The sequence below is a fragment of the Adiantum capillus-veneris genome, chromosome 23 (assembly GCF_014529385.1).
Source record: "Adiantum capillus-veneris isolate H3 chromosome 23, ASM1452938v2, whole genome shotgun sequence".
NCBI lineage: Eukaryota > Viridiplantae > Streptophyta > Polypodiopsida > Polypodiales > Pteridaceae > Adiantum > Adiantum capillus-veneris.
In genome coordinates this window covers 141,971,928-141,992,994 of record NC_140953.1, presented here as the reverse complement: position 1 = coordinate 141,992,994, position 21,067 = coordinate 141,971,928, and the positions used below count along the sequence as shown (strand labels likewise).

Genomic DNA, 21,067 nt, shown 5'->3' with positions numbered 1-21,067 from the left:
AGGCCCGAGCCACCCAATCTGGGGGAGAGGACGAGGAGAAGATCCCTGTCTTATTGTGGTTGACTTGAGAACCTGAGGCTAGGCAGAAGATATGCATAACTGACTAGAACTCAACAAGAGTAGATTCCTCACTGGAAAGAAGAGCACTAGTGTCATCAGCGAATTGAGCAAGACATTGCTGCTCCTCAGAGCCGCCCGAGATGGTTATGCCTTTGATGAGCCCCTTAGACATTCTGTCTTTTACTAGGCAATTGAGAGAGTCAATTGCAATGGTGAATAAGAGAGGAGCCAGGGGACGTCCCTGTCTCATCGATCTGGAAAGGTCGAACACATCAGACAGAGAGCCATTTAGAGATAATCTTGCACGTGCATTGCCCATTAGAGTTTGAAGAAATAGGACCATTCTGACAGCAAATCCCATTGCTTCCATGCATCTCAGAATGAAAGACCATTCATCCTATCATAGGCTTTATCAAAATCTATCTTGAGAAAAACAAATTCCTGACCAGATTTAGTAGCATGGTCAAAACCTTCTCATAAAGAAATTACTACCTCGACCAATTCCTGACCTTTTATAAACCCTTTCTATTCCTTTGAAATCCATTTCAAGAGAAATATGCACATCCGATTAGCTACTTCCTTGGCAAATATCTTATAAGTTGTGTTCAGCATTGTCAAAGGATGCCAGTTTGACAGGTTGTCCTTTACTCCTCTCTTATGGAGCAGCTTAATCACTCTCGTGTTGATGGAGCAAGGAATAGCTTTATGAGTTAGGGATTCCTCCCAAACTCAAAGAAGAAAAGGAGCCAAGATCTCTTTGAACTGCTGATAAAATTCAGAAGGAAGCCCATCCAGCCCGGGAGTTTTGTTAGGCTTGAGATTTTCTATAGCTTGGAGGATGTCTGAAATGGAAAGAGGAGAATCAGAATCCAAAGCTTCCGATTCGGGAATGACTTTGGTCCTGCATGCAAGGGTGTTGATACGAGCTTCATTTGCTTCTAGAGAAAGGGTCTCAGGAGGACTAAATAGAGAAGCGAAGTGAGCCCTCACATATTCTAGATTTTGCTCATCTGACTCAATAGGACATGGCCCTTTGAAAAGGGGAATTCGGTCTCTGGCATTCTTTTTGCGGAGAGATTTGAACATCTCCTTTGAAGGCGTGTCCACTTAACCTGCCCACCAATGTTTGAAGAAGACATTAGAATGCATGTGGATGATCTCTTCCTGGTGGTTTATTTGTCTTCAAAGAGAAGAGATCTGATCTTGGATAGATGAAGAGGGGGGGGAGGCCTCCAAGATGGCCAGTTCATCATAGATTTTGTCCCTACGTTTCTTGCGAATTGCTATGACTTCCTTTCTGAAACGGATGAGGTGAGATTGGGTGTACTTTACTGCCTTCCTCCAAGCTCTAGTTGGAGAACGGTAGTCTTGGAAAGCTTGTGACCAGATGCTTTTGATGGATTCCTGGACTGTGTGGAGTTTGAACAGGGAAGGATCGGTGTGAAAGCAGTTGTTTTTGAGTTTAGAACTTTTATCATCCATGGTGACCATGATAGGATAGTGATTTGAGATGCAAGTATTGTATCTAGGTTTGGCTTTAACTCTGGAGAAGGAGTTCACAATAGAGACATCTAGGTAGCACCTGTCAAGCCTGGCTTTCCTTGCTAGATTACCCTTGCCATAGTTTTTCCAGGTGAACTCTCCTATCATCCCAGCATCCCACAACTGATTACCTGCTGGCTAGGTGAGCAGATTCAGAGCTTCTGACTGGAGGGTCAAACTGTGCTTGAGGGCTAGGTGCAGGGGGGCTGGGGGAGCTTTGAGAGGGAAGGCTCTCACAAAGTGGCCTCGTTTGCCACACAAGAAACAAGTGTTTGGCAGATACTTGTAGTCAATGGGCTCGTCAATGACTTCACCATCATCAATTCTGATTTCGATTGAGGGAGGAAGTTGGTCTGGTTGGGAGATGTCCATCTCCATTAGAACCAGAGGGTGTCAGGCTGGGTTATAAAAGTCTTGTCTTGGGCAGCCTCCCCAAGACTTTACCAAGCTGACTTGCAATTGACCTGCAATCGGGCCCAAATGGCAATATAGGTGCAGAGGGAGATTAGTAAACTCCACCTAGACAAGGTAGTTCCTGGATGCAAAGACCTCACGGTTGAACTTTTTATTCGATCGAAACAGACAAAGCGGGGAATTTCTTATTACCCACCACTGACCGTAGCTCAAGGCTTGGAACGCCATTTTCAGCTCTCAAAAAACAAATAGAAAGTGGTTCTTGGGGAGACACTAGATGATTCGACTTCTAGACCCCTAGACGTCCATTGGTGCTTCACCCAGGCCTTGAGAATGTTGACGGCCCCTTGATTATGCTTACAACAATATGAAAATTGAATTGCAAGAGAAAATTTGCCCACCTCATTTGTTTGTCGGAAGCTTGGTTTGCGTCATGAAGTATTTGAGACTTTGGTGGTCCGTTTGTAAGATGAATGGAGTTCCCAAAAGATAGTGCTTCCATGTGTCTAGGACATGTAGAACAGCTAGTAGCTCTTTCTCATATATGCCCAACACTCGTTCATCGGTATGTTGTCCAACGTGTAACGATTGTGAAGATGTATGCTCTCCAACGTGCAACCAAGAAGTATGCTCTCCAACATGCAACGATTGTGAAGATTGGTTCTTCCTAATCAAAAAACTACAACTTTCACATTATTACAATTTCACCTTTATAAGAGAAGTGAGCACCAACTATCTTCAAATCAACGATAGCGATTGAAACATCATGAAAGACTAGCTGGCAATAAGATGCATGCTCTTCAACTTTTAATTATTGTCACACACACACACACACAAGTGTGAAGGCCTTGCAAGTTAGAGAGTATGCAAAAGTGAGTGCTCTTCCGCTTATGTGGATACCGCACATTGGTGAGCTTTTCATGTAAGCAAAATTATACGCAAAAAATGTATCATTTTCACGTAAGCGAAAATGATACACAAAAATGATTTAGGATGGACTTCATATGGCCAACCTGAAAAGTAGGGCATGAAGCATGTTGATAGGGTTTGATCTCCTACTAGCATGGTTAGAGCCCATTGTCAATGCACTCGGTTTATTTGGGAAAGTTTTACATCATTACTCTAAAGCTTTTGAGTGCGAGCCTTTTCCCCTGCTTTCTCGTATATTTTTTGTGATAAGTTCTTGCTCGTGAAAAATAAAGTCAGCCTATTACTTTCAAAGATTTGTTCTTCCCCTACACACGCTATCCCCCTCCTACCCATCGCCCCCCCCCCCCCCCCCGGCCCCCTCCCTCCCCCGCCTCCCTTCCCCTCTACAACGTCTTAGAAAACGTGCAAGCAGTTCACCTCCTTCCCTTGCCTTTCTTGGCCTATCAAACACCTGCACACAGGAATTGCTCCTCCACCCCGTCAAATATAGCGCGAACTACTCCTCCTCCCCTCCTCCTCCACCTCTGCCAGGAGCGTACTACTCCTCCCTTGTCTCAAAAAGACTTGAAGGGGCTCATCCCGAGTACGCACAACAATGTTGCGAATGGGTGGGAGGTAGGCGAGAGAGCAAATGTGTGTGTGTGTGTGTGAGAGAGAGAGAGAGAGAGAGACAGAAGAGAGAGAGAGTCGTATGCAACCTATCTGATAGAGCAAGGGAGAGTGGGGGGAGAGAGAGAGAGAGAGAGAGATCACAGAAGTTGCAAGAGACATGCATGGGAATCTTGAGAGATTCGCCTTGAATTGAGTGGTCCTATTGACCATACTTAAAGCCCCTCGTGATAAAAGTGGAAACAACAGGTAATTTTTGCACGTTCGCTTGAAGAAACATCTATAGCCAGTGCCAAAAGGCGTTTGATGGATGTGAACCACCATCCAGTCACCCGGTTGATTGCTCTCCTTCATCACTGGGTTATGGTGGGGCACACGAGCAGATTCTGAGGGCCCCCTACAGGCGGGGACTATGGGGGAGCCCTCTTAATCTTGTTGCTAAATACAAATCCTTACCGTTAGTCTTTGTTTCTTTTGAAAAAAACACACAATCGCTAGCAAGGGAAGCGTCGTTCCTTAGGGTACTGGCGTGCAGGGTTATGGCAACGCTGACAAAAGGCATGTCGTATCGAAGGCAGGGCTCGTCAGGGCTCATCTGGGCAGAGAATATGGTGGTGTCAGAGGACGGCGTGTTTGCCATGTCGAGGCAGCCACTCAAAGAGGCGGGGTTCCTGAGGTGTGACTCACATTCGAGGACCGCTCCGGTGATGAATCGTAGCAAGAGCGTAGGCAGTGGCGCCCCCAGCACCCTGCCAGCACCATCTCATCACAAGCCCAACTTCCGTGTCGTTAAGTGGCTCAAGAAAGCCATTACGAAGATTGGAAAGTAGCTCTTTTGGGTCATGTTTCACAAATTTCATCCATACATCATTGTTATCTACATTATAGGGATTGTCATTACCGCTTTCAGTGTTTCTGGATCACTTTTCACAGCGGAATGACGATCTAGATCTGTATAGTAGTTGTGAAAGCTCGTACCTTATGGCTCCCAATTCAGTTGAGTCCTCCTCATCTTCGTTTTATGAACAAATCTACTTGAGACACAATTGGAGCAACATTAAGGCATTTAATCACTTGATTGTGATGTCATGGCAGCTTTTGCGTGTTCGCTCAAGATTGTATTTTCTTGTCTGTGACAAAAACAGCTTTGTCAGTATATATTTCTGCCACTGTCAATCTTAATTATATCATTCAGGTGGTAGTAGATAAGAGGCGGGTGAGCTTTTTAGAATTTAACTCGTCTGCATTTCGGTTGTGAGGAGTTGTAGCATGTGAAAACCTTTGTTGCAACGGAAGGAGCTCAGTGTCCACTTTATGTCATGCCCTCGTGCTTTCAAATCAAGTAGTGTCTGTTAAGTTTAGTTTCAGGCTACATAGGTGCTGTTTGAAGGACAACCTGTGAGCATGGTTCCTGGTCCCTCTTTTTCTGCACTGCCATCAGCATTTTGGATGATAGATCACTTCTTTGTTTATGCTTAGATATTTCTGCAGTACATCAGATGACACATGCAGACCAAAGCAGAGTGCAGCGGCATCAGTTTGGTTATAGCTTTGTATCCTTGTTGAGGATAAATTGCTGGTCACAAGTGCAGATGGAAATGCAAGTGTTGGCCATTCTGATGGCTAATGACTCCTCTTTGTAGGCTCTTTCGATTTATATGTCAGGCTGTTCTTGCAGACCATTCATGTATGAATGTCTTGTAATCCGATGTCAATGAAAGATTTGATTCAGGTGGAGTGAAAAACGTTGTATGCAACATCTTGGTTTTGATCCCCTTGCTTAAGCTTAAGTCCTTGTGAGGAGTATCACTTTTGGTCTACACTATGAGACATTGCTTTCTTGTGGGTGATGAGTCTCTCACTCCATCATGAATGAATTGTTTGTGCTTCTGCAGCTATCTCGCTCAACCATCCACCATGTCTCGAACAAACAGGGAAAAATATGGAACAAATGCCGAACTTCGAGCTCGGATGCATGTGTTGATGTTGAGGGGATCATGTTGCATGCAGGTTCCATACTTGTGTGATTAGTGTTTGTCTCAATACAGCATTGTAATATATTATCCAATGCTTGCATACATGTATGCATGACTGCTTTGGAAAATCTGAAAGGAACAAATATTTCTCATGTAATTTGTTTTCCATGTGCGCCATTTACTTGAATGCTTGGTTACTTTTTGAGGTCCCACTGAAGGTGGTAGTTTGGCAGACAAGCTTGTTTTCAAGGTTATTATGAAGCGTAGATTATGAGAAAGGTTATGATGAAGCGAAGATTAATTTGTCTGGCAGGTTCATTTTATTTATGACTTTCTTTCTGGACAGTTAAAAGTGATAATCATAACTGATTACAGGAAAGGGGATAGTTCTGAAGTTAACTTTCTTATTGTTGATTTGATATACATTTGCTTTGTTGGCTCGACCTTTTATGGGAAAGGCTCTTGACCGTGACAAAGACTCAAATCACTGATTTTGTGAATGAAGTTTTGGCATTCATATCCGATGAACCTCAGTCTCTCCCACGTGGGCATTGATTGTGAGTGTTGTGGACCTCGATGTGAAAATTACAAAGCTTAGGGTTTAAAAGTAGTTGTGGAATCCTTCTCTGTGAAAAAATTTCATTTGATTGCTTGGCCATTTAACATGTGAAGGCTCTTCGGTATCCTGTGAAAACCAATTGAACTTAATTGGTTTCCTCTCCTTGAACCTTTCTGCTTTGCTAGTCTTATATGCATTTGTATTGTTCTGTAATTTTCTCTGTAGTTGTTTTGCAACAAGTTGTGTTTCTTTTCATCTATGAGTACAGGAATTTCTGACCTTCTTTGGGGTAGGAGTGTGGGTTGTCATGAATGAACTTGCACTTTGTTTTCAAATATTAATCAGGCAGGTTCCTATCATCAGTGCATGCAGATATTATGTGCACAGTCGAATGCTTTGTGCCAGGTTGTGATCAGACTATGGTCAAGTCACGTCGTTTTGCTATCTACTATTTTCCATTAGTGCTAGGGTTCAACATGCTTTCAATTGATATTTCCTGAGCATTGCAAAACACAGTGTATGTTGTGACTCGCTTATATTGTGAACAGTAGCTAGAATCTGACACATTCTATTCAAACAGATTCTAGATGTCGGGAGTCATTACAAGCATCAATAGTTGTCTTGCAACTTCCTATTGCACCAATGATTACTGTTGGAGCACATGCACATATATGAAGTCTCTGGTGGAAGAGTAGCATATACATTTTCAAATAGAATGGTGTATCAAGAGTTGCCTTTCACAAAAAGCATCTGTCATGATAGCTTAAGCCTTGAAAAGCGATGTTGAAAGGCAGTCAATTGTCTTGGATTCATGCAATGAGCAACCAGGGCATGCACGGTTTGCCAACTAGTGCTTTTGAGCATACTGTGCTTCCTAATGCTAAGTCACCATGACACAATTCTCTCTCTTCCTTTCTTTTCTTAGTGTACCAAGGAAGCCTACTTGGCATACAAAGCAAGTTTGACAGCTTGAAGGTCACTAATTCTTAAGGAATAACTTACAAGTCAAAAGCCCCGAAAGGACTGAATGAATTGACTCACCAGAAATTTATGCTGCACAGATTTGGTACATACAAGAGCCAATGGTTTTTTGACTCTATTGAGAAAACGATTAATATACACATTCTTTGTAATATATACCTCTCCATGTAACACAGATAGTGAAGATGTGAGTGATGAATGAAATGAAATCCATGTATAACGCTATTGACATCGAAATGACCCGCAGAACCAAAAGCTGTAACCATCAGAAGAATGATACAATCCTCTGGAAACACAAACACACAACGCTTTGAATAATCTAGATTTAAACTGACAAGGACCAAAGGCTAATGAGGACAAGAATGTCAGTGGGATGGGGTACAATAATAATGGCAAGGGAACTAAATGAAAAATGTAACTGGAGGGCACACTACAGAAACATACTGATACACTTGAGCGGATACAAAGTAGACAGGGCTGCATGGGTGGCTGTGGTGTCGTATCAATCCCCCCCATATTGAAGAACCAAAGGGAGGCCCCTCAAGCAGTCTCAAGCAAGAAATGTCCAGAATCCCCATCAATGATGTCCTCTGTGATGAATGGCACCTTGTCATGGCATCTCAGTTGGTTTAACTAGTCAACCAGATTACCTCAAACAAGAGTATCAGAAAGAAGCCTGTCATTTGTGTGTGTGTGTGTGTGTGTGTGTGTGTGTGAGAGAGAGAGAGAGAGAGAGAGAGAGAGAGAGGTCAAAGAGGAAATCACTTGTAAGCCCTAAAGATGCACAAGAACTGCCAATCCATTCCTCCAAGCTAATCTAAAAATTGATCCATACTCATCCATGCATAGTTCATTTGAAGTCTTGCACTCTTAACAATCATCTGCAAATATGCAAAAGGTGTTAAGCCTTCCCATTAAACAACTTCCTCAACTCATATTTTACCTATACGAAACAGGTTATCAGACAAAATCACAGACAACATTGTCCTTTAGGAACTACGCCTTTGTTGGGAGAAACAGAATGGCAATTAGATTAAAATTAAAATTCTCATTTACAAAAAAAAAAATCCTCAGATCTCCAGTAGACAGGAAAAAGGTAAATGTACATTTTTTGGGCTGACCCTAAAAGTGTCGTGAAGAAGAGAAAATGACTACAATTGCCTTTTATATACATAGAAGTAAAAAGGGTTTAAAGCCCCTGTAGAGTTACAACACAGCATCTTGTTTTGAAGAAAAAGGTCTAAAGAGCTTCTTTATCCATCTACAATCCTGTGATAAAAACCTCAAGGTTTCATCATTAGTTCTTTTTGAATCTGTCAACATACCCCTGCAACAAGACAGAAATGCAGATTCATGAAAACAGAGAGCAAAGGAACGTCAAAGAGAACCAGATGAAGAGGTGAAGTGCGATGAACCTGCACAAGCTTGGAGATTTTGGCCTGTGACTGTGTCATGTACTGGTCAACATTTTCTTGCGACTTTGGAATCTGATGAGTTTGTAGACTGCCAATAACCTTGTCGACCACTTTCTTCACAATGGACTTAAAGGCCTCCTTGCTCATGATACCTTCCTTCCAGGCAGGCCTTAAAATCTCCTTGACATAGTCTGCCAGAGCCGACTTTAAAAGCCTCAATCCGTGATATTCTTTAGAATGCTTTTCTGTTGCTTCTACTGCACCTACATCTCCTGTAGATCTTACTTCGTCTGATGGGCCGCCACCTGGACTATTTCTTTGATCTTCCTTGGAAATTTCTTCCTTTTGAGCATGCTCACCAATGCCAGGTTTCCTTTTGTGAGGATCTCCTGTTAAAGAAGCCTCTATTAGCAGGCAAAATCCGTGAACTTTCATTAACAGAAGAGCTAAATGCCACCACCAGCAGTTACAGATACAATCATCATTAAAATCCATATTTTGATCTGAAGATGCACCCATTTTTTGAAACTACAAAAATATGCTAATATATCAGGCTTAAAGTCTTGTGCACACGTCTTCCTAATAGAAAAGTACATATTAATGTTTGAATACAGGCACTGCAAACTAACTCATCCATATCATACCTTTTGCTTCCTGAGAAAGAGATTGTAGCCTGCACAAATCTTCATGAGGCATCCCTTTCTTCATGATACTCCCTTCGATAATTGATTCAGCTTTCCTCTTTGGAGGGGCAGTCGATAAAGGGGCCTTCACATCACCTTTTAAATGCAAAAGTTGAAAATGGCCATGACTACTTGCTCAGAAGTCTTAAAAGTAAAATGATAAGCCAACACATGCACCTAACTTTACCTTTCTCCCTCTGACTTGGTGGGCAGTCTGGCTTGCATAATGAGTGGTCAAAAAGTGCAGGTTCAGTTTTTTGAACTGCACCTGCATTTGCTTCTAATCTCTTCTTCTCGATGGCTCCTGATGTCGATAGGGGCTTCGCCTCGTCTGCTATACCCAAGACTTGAGTTAGAATCACCTATCACTAATAAGCTGAACTATGATGGAGCAAATGTCTTCATGAGATCACACAAAATAATGCAAATAGCTATATAGAAACTTTCCAAAACCAAGGGAAAATTGGCCTTGGAAATGTATTGGATGTAATGCAAGAATTAAAAAGTTGCAAAACAGACTGCTATTGCATGTATTGAGCAGACTCGTTCATAGTCAAAGAAGCGAAAGAGTAACAAGTACCTTGCTCCCCCTCGATTAAGATAAGGCCAGCGTTTCGCATGTGGGAGTAAGGATAAAAGATACTGCCACATAGCTAAAGAGAATCTCTCAATGGAAACAATTAAAATTTGGCTTTAAAAATTTTTGGTTTAAGATTTATCACGTTCATATCTAGTGCAGGATATGAACGTAGAATTCAAAGCAAGTATTGCACATCGGACTCAATCTTAGGCAAAGAATGAAAGAAGGAAATTGTTTTGTCTGGCAGGAAAAATTAACATAAAAATTTTGAATGCATAAACTTGGTTGTGACTAAAGCCATCGTGTTTATAAACCCATGTGGGCTTCCGATACTGGTCTTGGAGTTATGTAAATGAGGCATGATACCTCCCAATTGCCATGATTTAACCTCTTGAGAGCGATATCTGAGGTGGATGTAGATATAGACCGCTAACATGGTCCACCTGGCACGAGGCAGGAATGGTCGACCACACGCACATATGAAAGCCTGCAACTTTAACGTTTGACTTGGGAAACTGTTGTTGGCCTTTTGTAATCAATGTTCACTATGACTATATCGCTTGCTTTGATGTTCTTACAGGTCAACCTTACGACTTATCGCATGCTGTATGTAAGGTTCAGCAATGTCTAGGACAATCATCTCAAGCCATTCACAAGATTTTGCCATGGACAATCAAAAGCTTTACTCTTTCAAAGAGAAGTTAGTTATTTTAGTCATTGATAGCCAATGCTATATCCACCAAGACATCCACGGTAACCTACCTTCATCAATGCCAATTAGTTCGTGTACAACTTGGTAAAAATATCCCCCTATCCCCCCCCCCCCCCAAAAAAAAAAAAAAAACACACACACACACTGGCGCAACATGCATGGCAAGAGGACACTTAGTAGATGGGCGACCCTCAGACTGGCAACACATGCAAGGCCACGATCCCTGTCTGAATCTAGATCCACCGGTACTGCCTTGCCCTTATTTAACCTGTTAACATCCTGAGATTGTTGCCCATTTGTTGATGAGTTTGACCAGATGGGGTCTGGTCTGTTTGTTGCTGGGTCTTGTCTGCAAACTGGCTACCCGTTCCCTTAGCCCCTTGTGTATTGCCTATCTGTTGTCCGCCTGTGGCTGATCCAGGGCTCGAAGAGGTGGAGGAGGTTGGTCATCATCATCATCCCTCCAATCAGCTGTCCCATCTGTCACATGATGGGCACCACGTGCCAATAGAAAAGAACAGACTGAACTGAAAAAGATAGACGACACGGGGAGTGGCGAAATTCCACCCTAGAGAGCATTGGCCCCAAACCTTGGCGCCCCTTTTGGTATTTTTTTATACTACTTGAACTCAATACAATGCCGGTACTCCACCCTCTGCACCTTCGTACTGAAGCATGCCAGAGAATGAGCCCTTGGCTCATATTTAAAGGCTCTTGGCCATAAAAAGCAATTACATGAAAATCTTTCAAACTCAAAAGCAACTGGCCCAAAAGCAGGTGCTCAAAAGCTACAGCGCAAAAGCAGGAACTCGTACAGCTCTGCCACATCAGCAGCCAGCGTAAAACACGGGAAATCCGTACAATCTACCACGTCAGCAAGCCAACGCAAAATGTGGAATTCCATGTAGGATGCCACGTCATCAGTTTCTACGTTTTTTTTTGGTGTGTGTGTTTGTGGGGTGCTTTCCTTTAGGCCCCATCGGACAGGAACCTTAAGTTGGTTGGATCTTCTTTTGCTGCTTCTGTTGCTTCTCTTAGGGTCTAGGCCCCGCGGCAGGGATCTGCAAGTCAGTTCCGTTCTTCAGCAGCTTGACACATCATCAATTTGTGACATTCCCCCTTCTTGAAAGAAAGTAGTCGTCCTCCATTACAGCATATCTGCAAAACAACTCAAGTTAGCTCAAAAATTTCAGAGGGACAATCCGGAGTCTCATTCCAGATCGGAACTCTTGTATCTTGGGTCATTGACTTCCCAAAAGTATCTTATCCAAAAAGGAATATTCAATGGTTGGCACATCACAATGCAAACATGCTCACATATGCATGTTACAAGACACGACAAACAGCCCCGCTGAGCACTCCCCCGAGACAAACGGTCTGCGGTAGAAGCTACTCAACAACTATCTCATCACTCCCCCCGCAAATAACCTAAAAAGGTCCGGGCCATGAGTTCAAAGGACTGGTACAACCAAACGCTCCCCAGACCACAGCCTGCGCCGCTTGGAGGTTCAAGCATACAACCAAACGCTCCCCAGACATCCCATCTACGTCGTTCGGAGGTTTTTGAGCATACAACGAAACACTCCCCAGACATCCCGTCTGCATCGTTCCGAGGTTCAGACAATGCCAAAACAGCATTTCTCACTACTACTCCTGGGAGTAAATCACCAATCAATGAAACCAGTATTAAAACCATTGGTTCAAATCGGCACCAGGAAAGGCTCAAAACAAATACCATCCATTTAAAACAAACTCCAAACATGATCACCAAACAAGTTCTCAAACAAAATTCAAACTTAAAAAGCAATCTCGACATCAGCAGAGCTCGAAAAGTCGACTGACTTTCCATCCTGAAGTCTGCACCAAAAATTAGGGTTAGATTCCTTCCATAAGGTCGTAGCCGACCACAACATAGTCGACCAACTCTTGGACAGATGGTGTTCCTCTGGCGGGGATGGTAGTCCCAAGACATAGCAATCACACTGGACCTCCAAGGTTATCAACAGGAGACACCTGCTAAGAGACGTCTAAAGACTGCAAGTTGTAATTTGCTAGGGTTTCCGCAGCAAGCATTTCAGGATACCCCACTCTACCAGAAGCTGCGATCTGAAGGAAGATGTCTAAAGATATATAGCTTCCGGTAAAAATTTGCTTGAAAGCTTGCCATGTCCTTAGAGTGTACGGCTTGGTAGCTATAAATATCGACCACTGCATGGCACTGCCTCTGAGAAAAATAGCGGCTTGAAAAATATCCTTGATCCTTCTCTTGCAAGTGATCTTTATGGCTTATACCCTGTAAGACATGAGCGATGAAAACGGGAGTGCGCCCGCTGATACGCAATGAGGTAAGGGTGGGAGTGGCTAGTAGGTCCGCGGTCGGAGCAAGAAGATAAATAAAATTCCAGTAGCCTTCAAAAGCGCCGTTTTGCTTTGTTTGCTCTTTTGGGACCGGTATGCTTTCAGAAAAGCACACGCCTGAAGCTCTAATACCTCTGTCACAAGACGGGCACCACGTGCTAATAGAAAAGAAGAGACTGAACTTAAAGAGATAGACAACACGGGGAGTGACAAAGTTCCATCCCAGAGAGCATTGGCCCCAAACCTTTGCGCCCCTTTTGGTATTTCTTGAACTCAATACAATGCCAGTCTCCACCCTTTGCACCATCGTACTGAAGCATGCCAAAGAATGAGCCCTTGGCTCATATTTATAAGCCCTTTGCCATAAAAAGCAGTTACATGAAAATCTTTCAAACTCAAAAGCAACTGGCCCAAAAGCAGGTGCTCAAAAGCTGTCAGCGCAAAAGCAAAAATCCATACAGCTCTGCCACGTTAGCAACCAGCGTAAAACATGGAAATCCGTACAATCTGCCACATCAGCAAGCCAATGCAAAATGTGGAATTCCGTGCAAGATGCCACATCATCACCTTCTACATTTTTTCTTTGTAATGTGTGTGTGTGTGTGTGTGTGTGTGTGTGTGTGTGTGTGTGTGGGCTGCTTTACTTTAGGCCCCATCAAATGGGAACCTTAAGTTCGTTGGATTTTCTTCCGTTGCTTCTCTTAGGGTTTAGGCCCCGCGGCCGGGATCTACAAGTTAGCTCCGTTCTTTAGTGGCTTGACGCGTCAACAATTTGTGACACCATCTCCATCCTCCTTGTCTTGCTCCTCATCACCCACATTATGCGTGAGGTGTTGCATCAAAGCCTTACAAGGTGGAAAGGTACATAAGGTACGGTACGTGTTCGGTACGTACTGTACGTAGTACCGAATGGATTGAGTGGTAAGGTACGTAAAAATTCGTAAGGTTTTTTTCGAAAACGTCAAAAACCTACAATACGGTCCGTACTTGATAATAAATTCATAAGTATCACTTCTAAGATATTAGCTCACTGTTCTACTATCCAAGGCTGTCATAAATAGACAATCCAAGGCGAGTCATGACCACTTTCTCGACATTCAATATTCACAAACAAATACAATTCAAAGCTTCAGTTCTCTCTCAAATATACTTCAACAAACTTCAAACTTCAAACTACAGAGAACTTCATATTCATCATGATTTGCACACTGTATAGTATTCGACAAACGAGACTTGAAACTTGAGAGGCAATACAATTCATAAAGTACTGAAATGACACAGAATCATAGATGGTAGACCGTAATCTCATCAAAATACCAAGATGAATCATGATAGAATCATCATGACTGTGTATACACGCGTGTCTCTTGATCTGTATCCTCATCTACATCTTGAGAACAACGAGCCCTTTTCCTGCTAGTGTCCTTTTCTTGCTGTGTCCCTGTATCTGACAAATCTGTAAACAATGCATCCTGCAAGGCATCCTGTGTTGCCTAATTTGCTTTCTTACCCTTGGACGAGGGAAGACCCCCTCCCGGGAAGTGCTCCAACCTCAAAGCATCCTTTATCGCTAGCGGAATAAGCTTGCACCCTCCGCACTGGCCAGTAGTGCCGATGCCAGTAAGGTGCCTCAACACACGCGTCACCGTACTTGTCTTCTGTTTTCCACAATATTTGCAGGCCCAAGTACGTGTTCCTGATCCTGCTTGCCCTCCTGTATTTACCACCGCAATGACAGTGGTGTGTGCGCTCCAGACTAGGTTGGGTTTGCGAGGCATGGTGTACCTATAGATTGGTGAACAAAAACATTGATGCTATCGCGAGAAACACACAAGGTATGCGCGAGGGAGACGGGAGAGACTCGCGAGGACGAGCACTTACCTTTACCGCGCACAAGGTTGCTCTGCAGGTGAGTTTGCAGAGCTCTGTTTGCAATAAACAGGCGCCCAAACTCACTCTGTCTCAATAACCAGGCGGCCAAACCCCCAAAACAGAGGCGAAATTAAATCCAAAAACGCGAAGGGGAAGGTACGGTGCCGTACTGTACGGACGTACGGTACCGTACGGATTCGTACGTATCTACCTTGAAGCCTTATTCACTAAGGCAACTATAAACTCCTCTGTTTTCTCTTCCAAGTCTGACATGATGGAACCTACCAAATTCTATAGATCTTCATTATTCGATGTCAAATTCTCGTCCTAATCTGAGATGTCCACTAAAGATATACTTATCCAGCACAGATTGCTTAAGAGTGTTGTGCAGTGCCTTCAAACTGCTCAAAGTAGCTGTTTTCTGATTGATCACAACCCTTTGAGCATTATTAGCACTTGTGAGTTGGATTTTTAGTTTATCTTCTTTCGTTGTGTTTGCATAATTTGTTCATCTTTTTCTTGTTGAATCTGCATTTTAAGCACAACATCTTTGAGGTACAAAGTTTCCCGTGTATTCTTCAGCTTTGCAATTCAGTTTCCAGATGGCTTAGGTCCGAGTGCGAGATGGAGCCTTGGGCTTCCATCATTTGTCCGATTGCGTTCGCTTTTGCGTTCCACCCTGTCTGAATGGTGGAGACACAACATCTGTGATGATTTTCCTATCAGTCTAATCAATCTCGTATGTTATTACAGGAGTCTGGTATGGTACTGGTAACTTCCCAGATGTATTGATAATCAGATTTCCAACCACAGGCTTCTTCTAGAGAGTCTGTAGCCTGTCCAGCATTGTATGCCTAATAGAAGAGCTTACTACTATGGCCCTCTCAAATGTACTGGCCTGACCATGGTGCTTTCCTATTTCTAGTGAGCTTTCTAGGGGTGAACCTGGCAGGCCTGGCTTGTGGAATATCTTGAATTCAAACTCCATCTGATTAGTCTACCCTAAATTATCACGTTGTTAATAAGAAATAGGAGAGTCTGATGATCGACATAGAGTGGAATAGTTTGCCCAGTAAGTAGTGCCTGAATTTAGTTGCGCTAAAGACCATTCCCAAAGCTTCTCTTTCCATTGTTAAGTATCCCTGTTCAGCTGTATTGAACCGGCGATTGGCGAAGTAGACTAGGTAGTCTGTCTTCCCATCAGGTTGGGCTAAGTCGCCATTCTAGACGCACCTACATGTACATGAAAAATTACCTCCCAGTCTGGTTGACGAAGGATTTGCTTACTATTGATCGCCTCCTTCAAGCATTGAAAACTTGCCTCACATTCAGGGGTCCATATGAACTTCAGGCTGTGACAAACTTGGACACCCCAAGTCAAGATTCTACCATGACATAGCACAAATTCACTTCAAAACAATTCACAATTCATAATTAGGTCGACACAACCCGGCGTAGTTCCGTGCCTAAAAATATTGGCCCCAAAGACTAGCGCCCCTTTCGGTATTTCTTTTTGTATCAATCTGTGTTCAAAGTACAAGAGAGTGGGTAGGTGCTCACTCTCAAACTCTACGTCCCAGATGCTCTGAGAAGTGAGGCCTAGCCCACTTATTTATTGGTACAAGGGATGCCCAAAAGCAGAGCTGCCACAAACTGTTGACGTGTCAAAGCCCTAAAGAATGGAGCCGACTTGCAGATGCCGGCCGAGGGGCCTAAACCCTAAGAAGAACAAGTAACAAAAGCAACAGTCCTACCAACTTATGGGGACCCCGTCCGATGGGGCCCCAAGTGACATAAAGGATTAAAATAAAGCAGGACCCACAGCTGATGACGTGGCAGTTTCCGAAAATTGTGCTGACATGATGACGTGGCAGGCTGTACGGATTTTTGCGTTTTGTGATGGTTGATGATGTGGCAGCTGTACGGATTTCCGTAAATTACGCTGGCAGCTTTTTGCATTGCTTTTGGACTAGGAGCTTATGAGTTTGAAGACTTTTTACTGTAAACTGCTTTTGGGGCCTAGGGTCTTTAAATATGAGGTTAGGGCTCATTCTTTGGCATGCTTCCTAGAGAAGGTGCAGAGTCTGGAGTACCGGCTTGTACTGTGTTGATGCAATATGAAGAAATACTGAAAGGGGCGCCAAGGTTTGGGGCCAATACTCTCTGGGGTGAATTCCGCCACTCCGTGTTGCGTTCGTCTCTCTCTCTCAGTTCAGTTTCTATTGAAGTGCTAAAAGTCTGTTCAGTCTGTTCTTTTCTATTGGCACGTGGTGCCCGTCTTGTGACAGTGGTATTAGAGCATCAGGCGTGTGCTTTTCTAAAAGCATACCGGTCCTACAAAAGAGCAGACAGAGCTATTGGAATATTTTTGTTCGAGGTATCTTTTGCCCTCCAACCCGGGCTTATTAGCCACTTCCACCCTTACTTCATCGCACATCGGGCGCGCTCCCGTCTTCATCATTGTGTCTTACAGGGCATAAGCCATAAAGAACCGAAGACTTGGAATTCAAGGATTCGGCAATATATTTGCAGTTTCTACTCAACGAGCTTCACGACGTTCTTTCGCGGCATCCTCAGCAGAATCTTCCAATGCTGCAAAGTTTTCAACAATTTTTGCACTACATGTTACCCCCTCTGATGCCTCAGGTGGTACCTCCTCCTCCGGCAACAGAAAGTATGAGAGCTTCCAACCGGCAACCTTCTCAGCCATCTGTTCCGATCGGGGGAGTCTTCAGGAATATGGTGCACCCATCTGACCCTGATCCAGTGCAACCGCCTTTACCACCGCCATTGCCCCCACCTCCACCACCACCGCACCAGGCTACAATGGTTGGAGCCCATATGGATACCCTTATTATCCATAACCAAGATATGCGCCTAACGAACCCAAAGATTTCAAAGATGGCGGCACGACAGTCAAATTTTTCACTTTTTTCCGGGGTGAAAGATCGCAAGAAAGCATTGCAATTCCTACAACAATTCAACAACATCTATGCTTTGGGGAACTCTACAGAAGAATCCAAGATTTCTCGAGCAGCGGGATTTCTTAAAGATAATGCTATGCAATGGTGGAGTTCAATCGCGACACAACCGCATGCTCCAAGGACCTGGCAAGCTTTCAAGACAATTTTTGCACGTAGTTACATGACTTCTATGTTTGAAGTCTGGATTTTGGCAGAGTGGGGCAACTTGAAAATGCTTGCCACTGAAACCATGGACGAATATAACCAAAGGTTTCTCCACGTGTACCTTCCAGTTTCCTTCTTTAGATCTGTTCCCTTGGAGGCCCAATGCGAGCGATACACCATTGGACTACCATCACCATTGCAAGAATACTGTCTATCCAAGCAAGTCTCTACCATGCAAGAACTACCGCGGTCGGCTACAAACTGATGAAGGGAAATCTAGAGTTTACCACAGAAGAATCTCCGGCCACTAACCACAACTCTCGGCAAGAACGAAGAAATTCTCGAGAGTCGTGAAAATCAATCGCAAAGGTCTCGTTTGACGCCTCAACAACGAGACACCCTACTACAAGAAGGCCGATGCTTTGGATACTTTCAAACAGGGCATAATCATTCTAATTGTCCCAAACGCACTGATAGACAAGAGAAGCCGGCGCCCGCACCAACGGTCGACAGAACCCCAGCGCCACCTCCTGCTAAGAGAGCTAGACCCGCTATTGGACTAGTTCCTGATATTTATGGCATACGCCTTGAGAGTACAAATGAATTGTGTCAAGCATATGGCAAAGTCAATGGCTTCAAAGCCCTTATTTTCTTTGATCCCAGAGCTACAAAGAACTTCATCCATCCAGAATTTCTAAAGCAGATACACTTTGATTATGATGCAGAGGGTGGAGAAATTAAAGCTGAGCTAGCCACGGGGCAAACTCAGAAAGTAAACCGCTCATTGGTGCTCTTCCAATGACTATTCAAGATTATCATGGAAAAGCTGATTTCCACATCATGGAGTTCGGCAACTACGACATTCTCTTGGGCACGCCTTGGCACGACAAGAATGATGCGACTCTCCAGGTTCGGAACCGAACCATCAGCGTGATGCAGAAGGACAAGCCAGTCGTCCTCAAAGTTCGGTCGTCCGAACAAAACCTCAAATGAACTCTATCTATTTGTTTTTCTTTATAGCTAGAAAGTATTGTTTGAAAATTTGTGTAAAACTTGTTTGAAATGGAAAGTATTTGTTTTGAACTTGTTTGAAATGGAAAGTATTTGTTTTGAACTTGTTTTGGTGCCGATTTGAAATGTTTGACTCTGGTTTTAATACTGGTTTCAATGATTGGTGATTTTACTCCCGGGTGGTGTACTCAGAAATGTTGTTTAGCTATTGTTTGAACCTCCGAACAACGCAGACGGGATGTCTGGGGAGCGTTTGGTTGTATGTTTGTAAAATAATTGTTGTTGTGACTCCCGAACTGGACTTGGATAGTTATGCGGGAGGAGTATTAAGAAGTCTGAGCAGTGGTTACTCTCAGCACCTCCAAACGACGCAGGCTGCGGTCTCGGGGGCGTTTGGTTGTAAAAGGCCTCTATATCTCCCGGCCCGGACCTTTTTAGGTTATGCGGGAGGAGTGATGAGGGAGTCGTTGAATATCTCCCGGCCCGGACCTTGTTAGGTTATGCGGGAGGAGTGTTCATCGGCAGCTTTATGTTTCTATGTCTTGTAACATGCATATGTGAGCATTTGTGTTGCATTGTGATGTGCCAACCACTATTCCTAATTGGATGAGATTGCCTAGGTATGTAATATTAGTTCATCAAGACACCCGTGGAAGATCAGTACGGTCTGGGTGTGATGGCTAATTTTACTACGCCGGAATATCAAGAGTTCCGATCTGGACGAAAGGAGAAGCTAACTCCTTAACAAAAAGAGAAAATTGATTGACCCTCGGAAATTTTTGAGCTAACTTGAGTTGTTTTGCAGATATGCTGTAATCGCGAACGATTACTCTCTTTCAAGAAGGGGAGATGTCACAAACTCCTGACGTGTCAAAGCCCTAAAGAATGGAGCCGACTTGCAGATGCCTTTTTAGGGCACTTCGCGGAGACGTGCCCATGTTCTTGATGTGCCTTTTTAGGGCACTTCGCGGAGACGTGCCCATGTTCCCCGCATCCGAAACACTTCCCCTCTTTGATGTAGTTGGCCCTCTCTCGAAGAGTGAGCCGGGGTCGTGAATCCTTGTCTTTCTTTTCTTGGGAACTCTCTCTTTCTACTTTATTATTAGAAGTCTGTTGGGTTCTCTGAGTCAAGATCTCATCAGTGGGGTGAGTAAGATTGCCTGAATGTATGGCAAAACCCCGTTTAGCATGACCCATCAATTCTTGAATAGAATTTGTCTTTTGTTCCACGCAGTAGTCTTGGATATCTGTAGGAAGTCCGCAGCAAAACCGCTCAATCTGTTCTTTAAATGAGACCTTCTTAAATGAAGAGGCTGGTAGAAAAGAGCTCCAAAATCTCTTGCAATAGGCGTCCAGAGAATCTCCCTTGGTCATCCGAAGATGATTCCAAGCAGTTCGTATATCTCGTTCGTACTCCCGAGTCAGCCAAGAAGAAATAAAAAGCCTTGAATTTCAACCATTTAACCGGAGCTTCCTTTCTTAGTAGAAGGGCGGACCACCATGTTAAAGCATTTCCATTGAAAAAAGATGTAGCCCTCCGAATCTTAGAGTGCCCTGAGTAATGCCGTCCAGAGAAAGCTATGTCAAACTGCTGTATGAAGGCCAAAGCCCTCGGAGCATCTCGAAATCCAGAAAAAGAGTCAAACTTAATTGACTATCCACCTTCTTTGAATTCTCTTACTTTCTTGCTTTTATCTTTGAGGAAGTCATATTGGTTGACTTTATAAAAATGCCTCTTCTTTGCATAAAACATGAGATGGTCGGAGTCCGAACTGTCTAAGGAGGAGTCCTCTGTAGAACTGTCAGAAATTGGGCGAAATTTAGGCTTCTTTGCCTTTTTCTTGCCCATTCTGAAGCTTTGCTTTTTGCTTCGCTTTTGGCCTTTTCTGTCTTCTTCGCTCAAGTCAGAAGAGCTAGCAAAACTGGCAAAAGAAGAAGAAGAACTGGGTAGTCCTTCAAATCGTACACGCTTCTTTTGCTTTCTCGCCGATGCAAAGGAAGATTGACGACCCAAATAACCCGGGAAGTCAGTTCTTTTCGTATGCTTTTTATCGTTCTTTTCGGCTTTATTGTTTGCGTCCTAAAGCCGGCTCATCTATGTCTGAACCACCTCTTGTAAATCTTGCTCTGTAAACATCCTCGGAGAAGGAGGTTTCTTGAGTGCCGGTTTGATAGGTGGCTCTCTGGCCTTTTGCCATTGGGTGTGCACTTTTGCGAGGGATTGCTGAGTCAAAAAG

The 21,067-nt window shown here is 43.7% G+C and overlaps 2 protein-coding genes across 4 annotated transcripts in view; both read right to left on the bottom strand.

Moving 5' to 3' along the window:
- Positions 1-3,317: 3,317 nt before the first annotated feature.
- Positions 3,318-4,098, bottom strand: LOC147428726 (uncharacterized). Its single transcript, XM_086496937.1, has one exon. It carries the CDS (start codon positions 3,907-3,909, stop codon positions 3,427-3,429), a length of 483 nt encoding a protein of 160 aa, XP_086353063.1. The 5' UTR covers positions 3,910-4,098; the 3' UTR covers positions 3,318-3,426.
- Positions 4,099-8,074: 3,976 nt separating this feature from the next.
- Positions 8,075-21,067, bottom strand: part of LOC147428725 (uncharacterized) — a 63,838-nt gene continuing 50,845 nt past the window's right edge. The window contains exons 2-6 of one of the 3 annotated variants that reach the window (XM_086497679.1): positions 9,750-9,822; positions 9,357-9,500; positions 9,131-9,265; positions 8,487-8,875; positions 8,075-8,398 (exon numbers count right to left, since the gene is read on the bottom strand). In XM_086497679.1, coding sequence (XP_086353805.1) covers positions 8,369-8,398; positions 8,487-8,875; positions 9,131-9,265; positions 9,357-9,500; positions 9,750-9,822 — 771 coding nt within the window. In that variant the 3' untranslated portion in view covers positions 8,075-8,368. Of the gene's footprint in view, positions 8,399-8,486; positions 8,876-9,130; positions 9,266-9,356; positions 9,504-9,749; positions 9,823-21,067 lie in introns of all 3 variants that reach the window. The other 2 variants (XM_086497677.1, XM_086497678.1) reach the window with 2 other exon arrangements.

Excerpts from the sequence above, each read along its gene's own strand:
- LOC147428726 (XM_086496937.1), bottom strand. The coding sequence starts at position 3,909 with ATGAAGGAGAGCAATCAACCGGGTGACTGGATGGTGGTTCACATCCAT.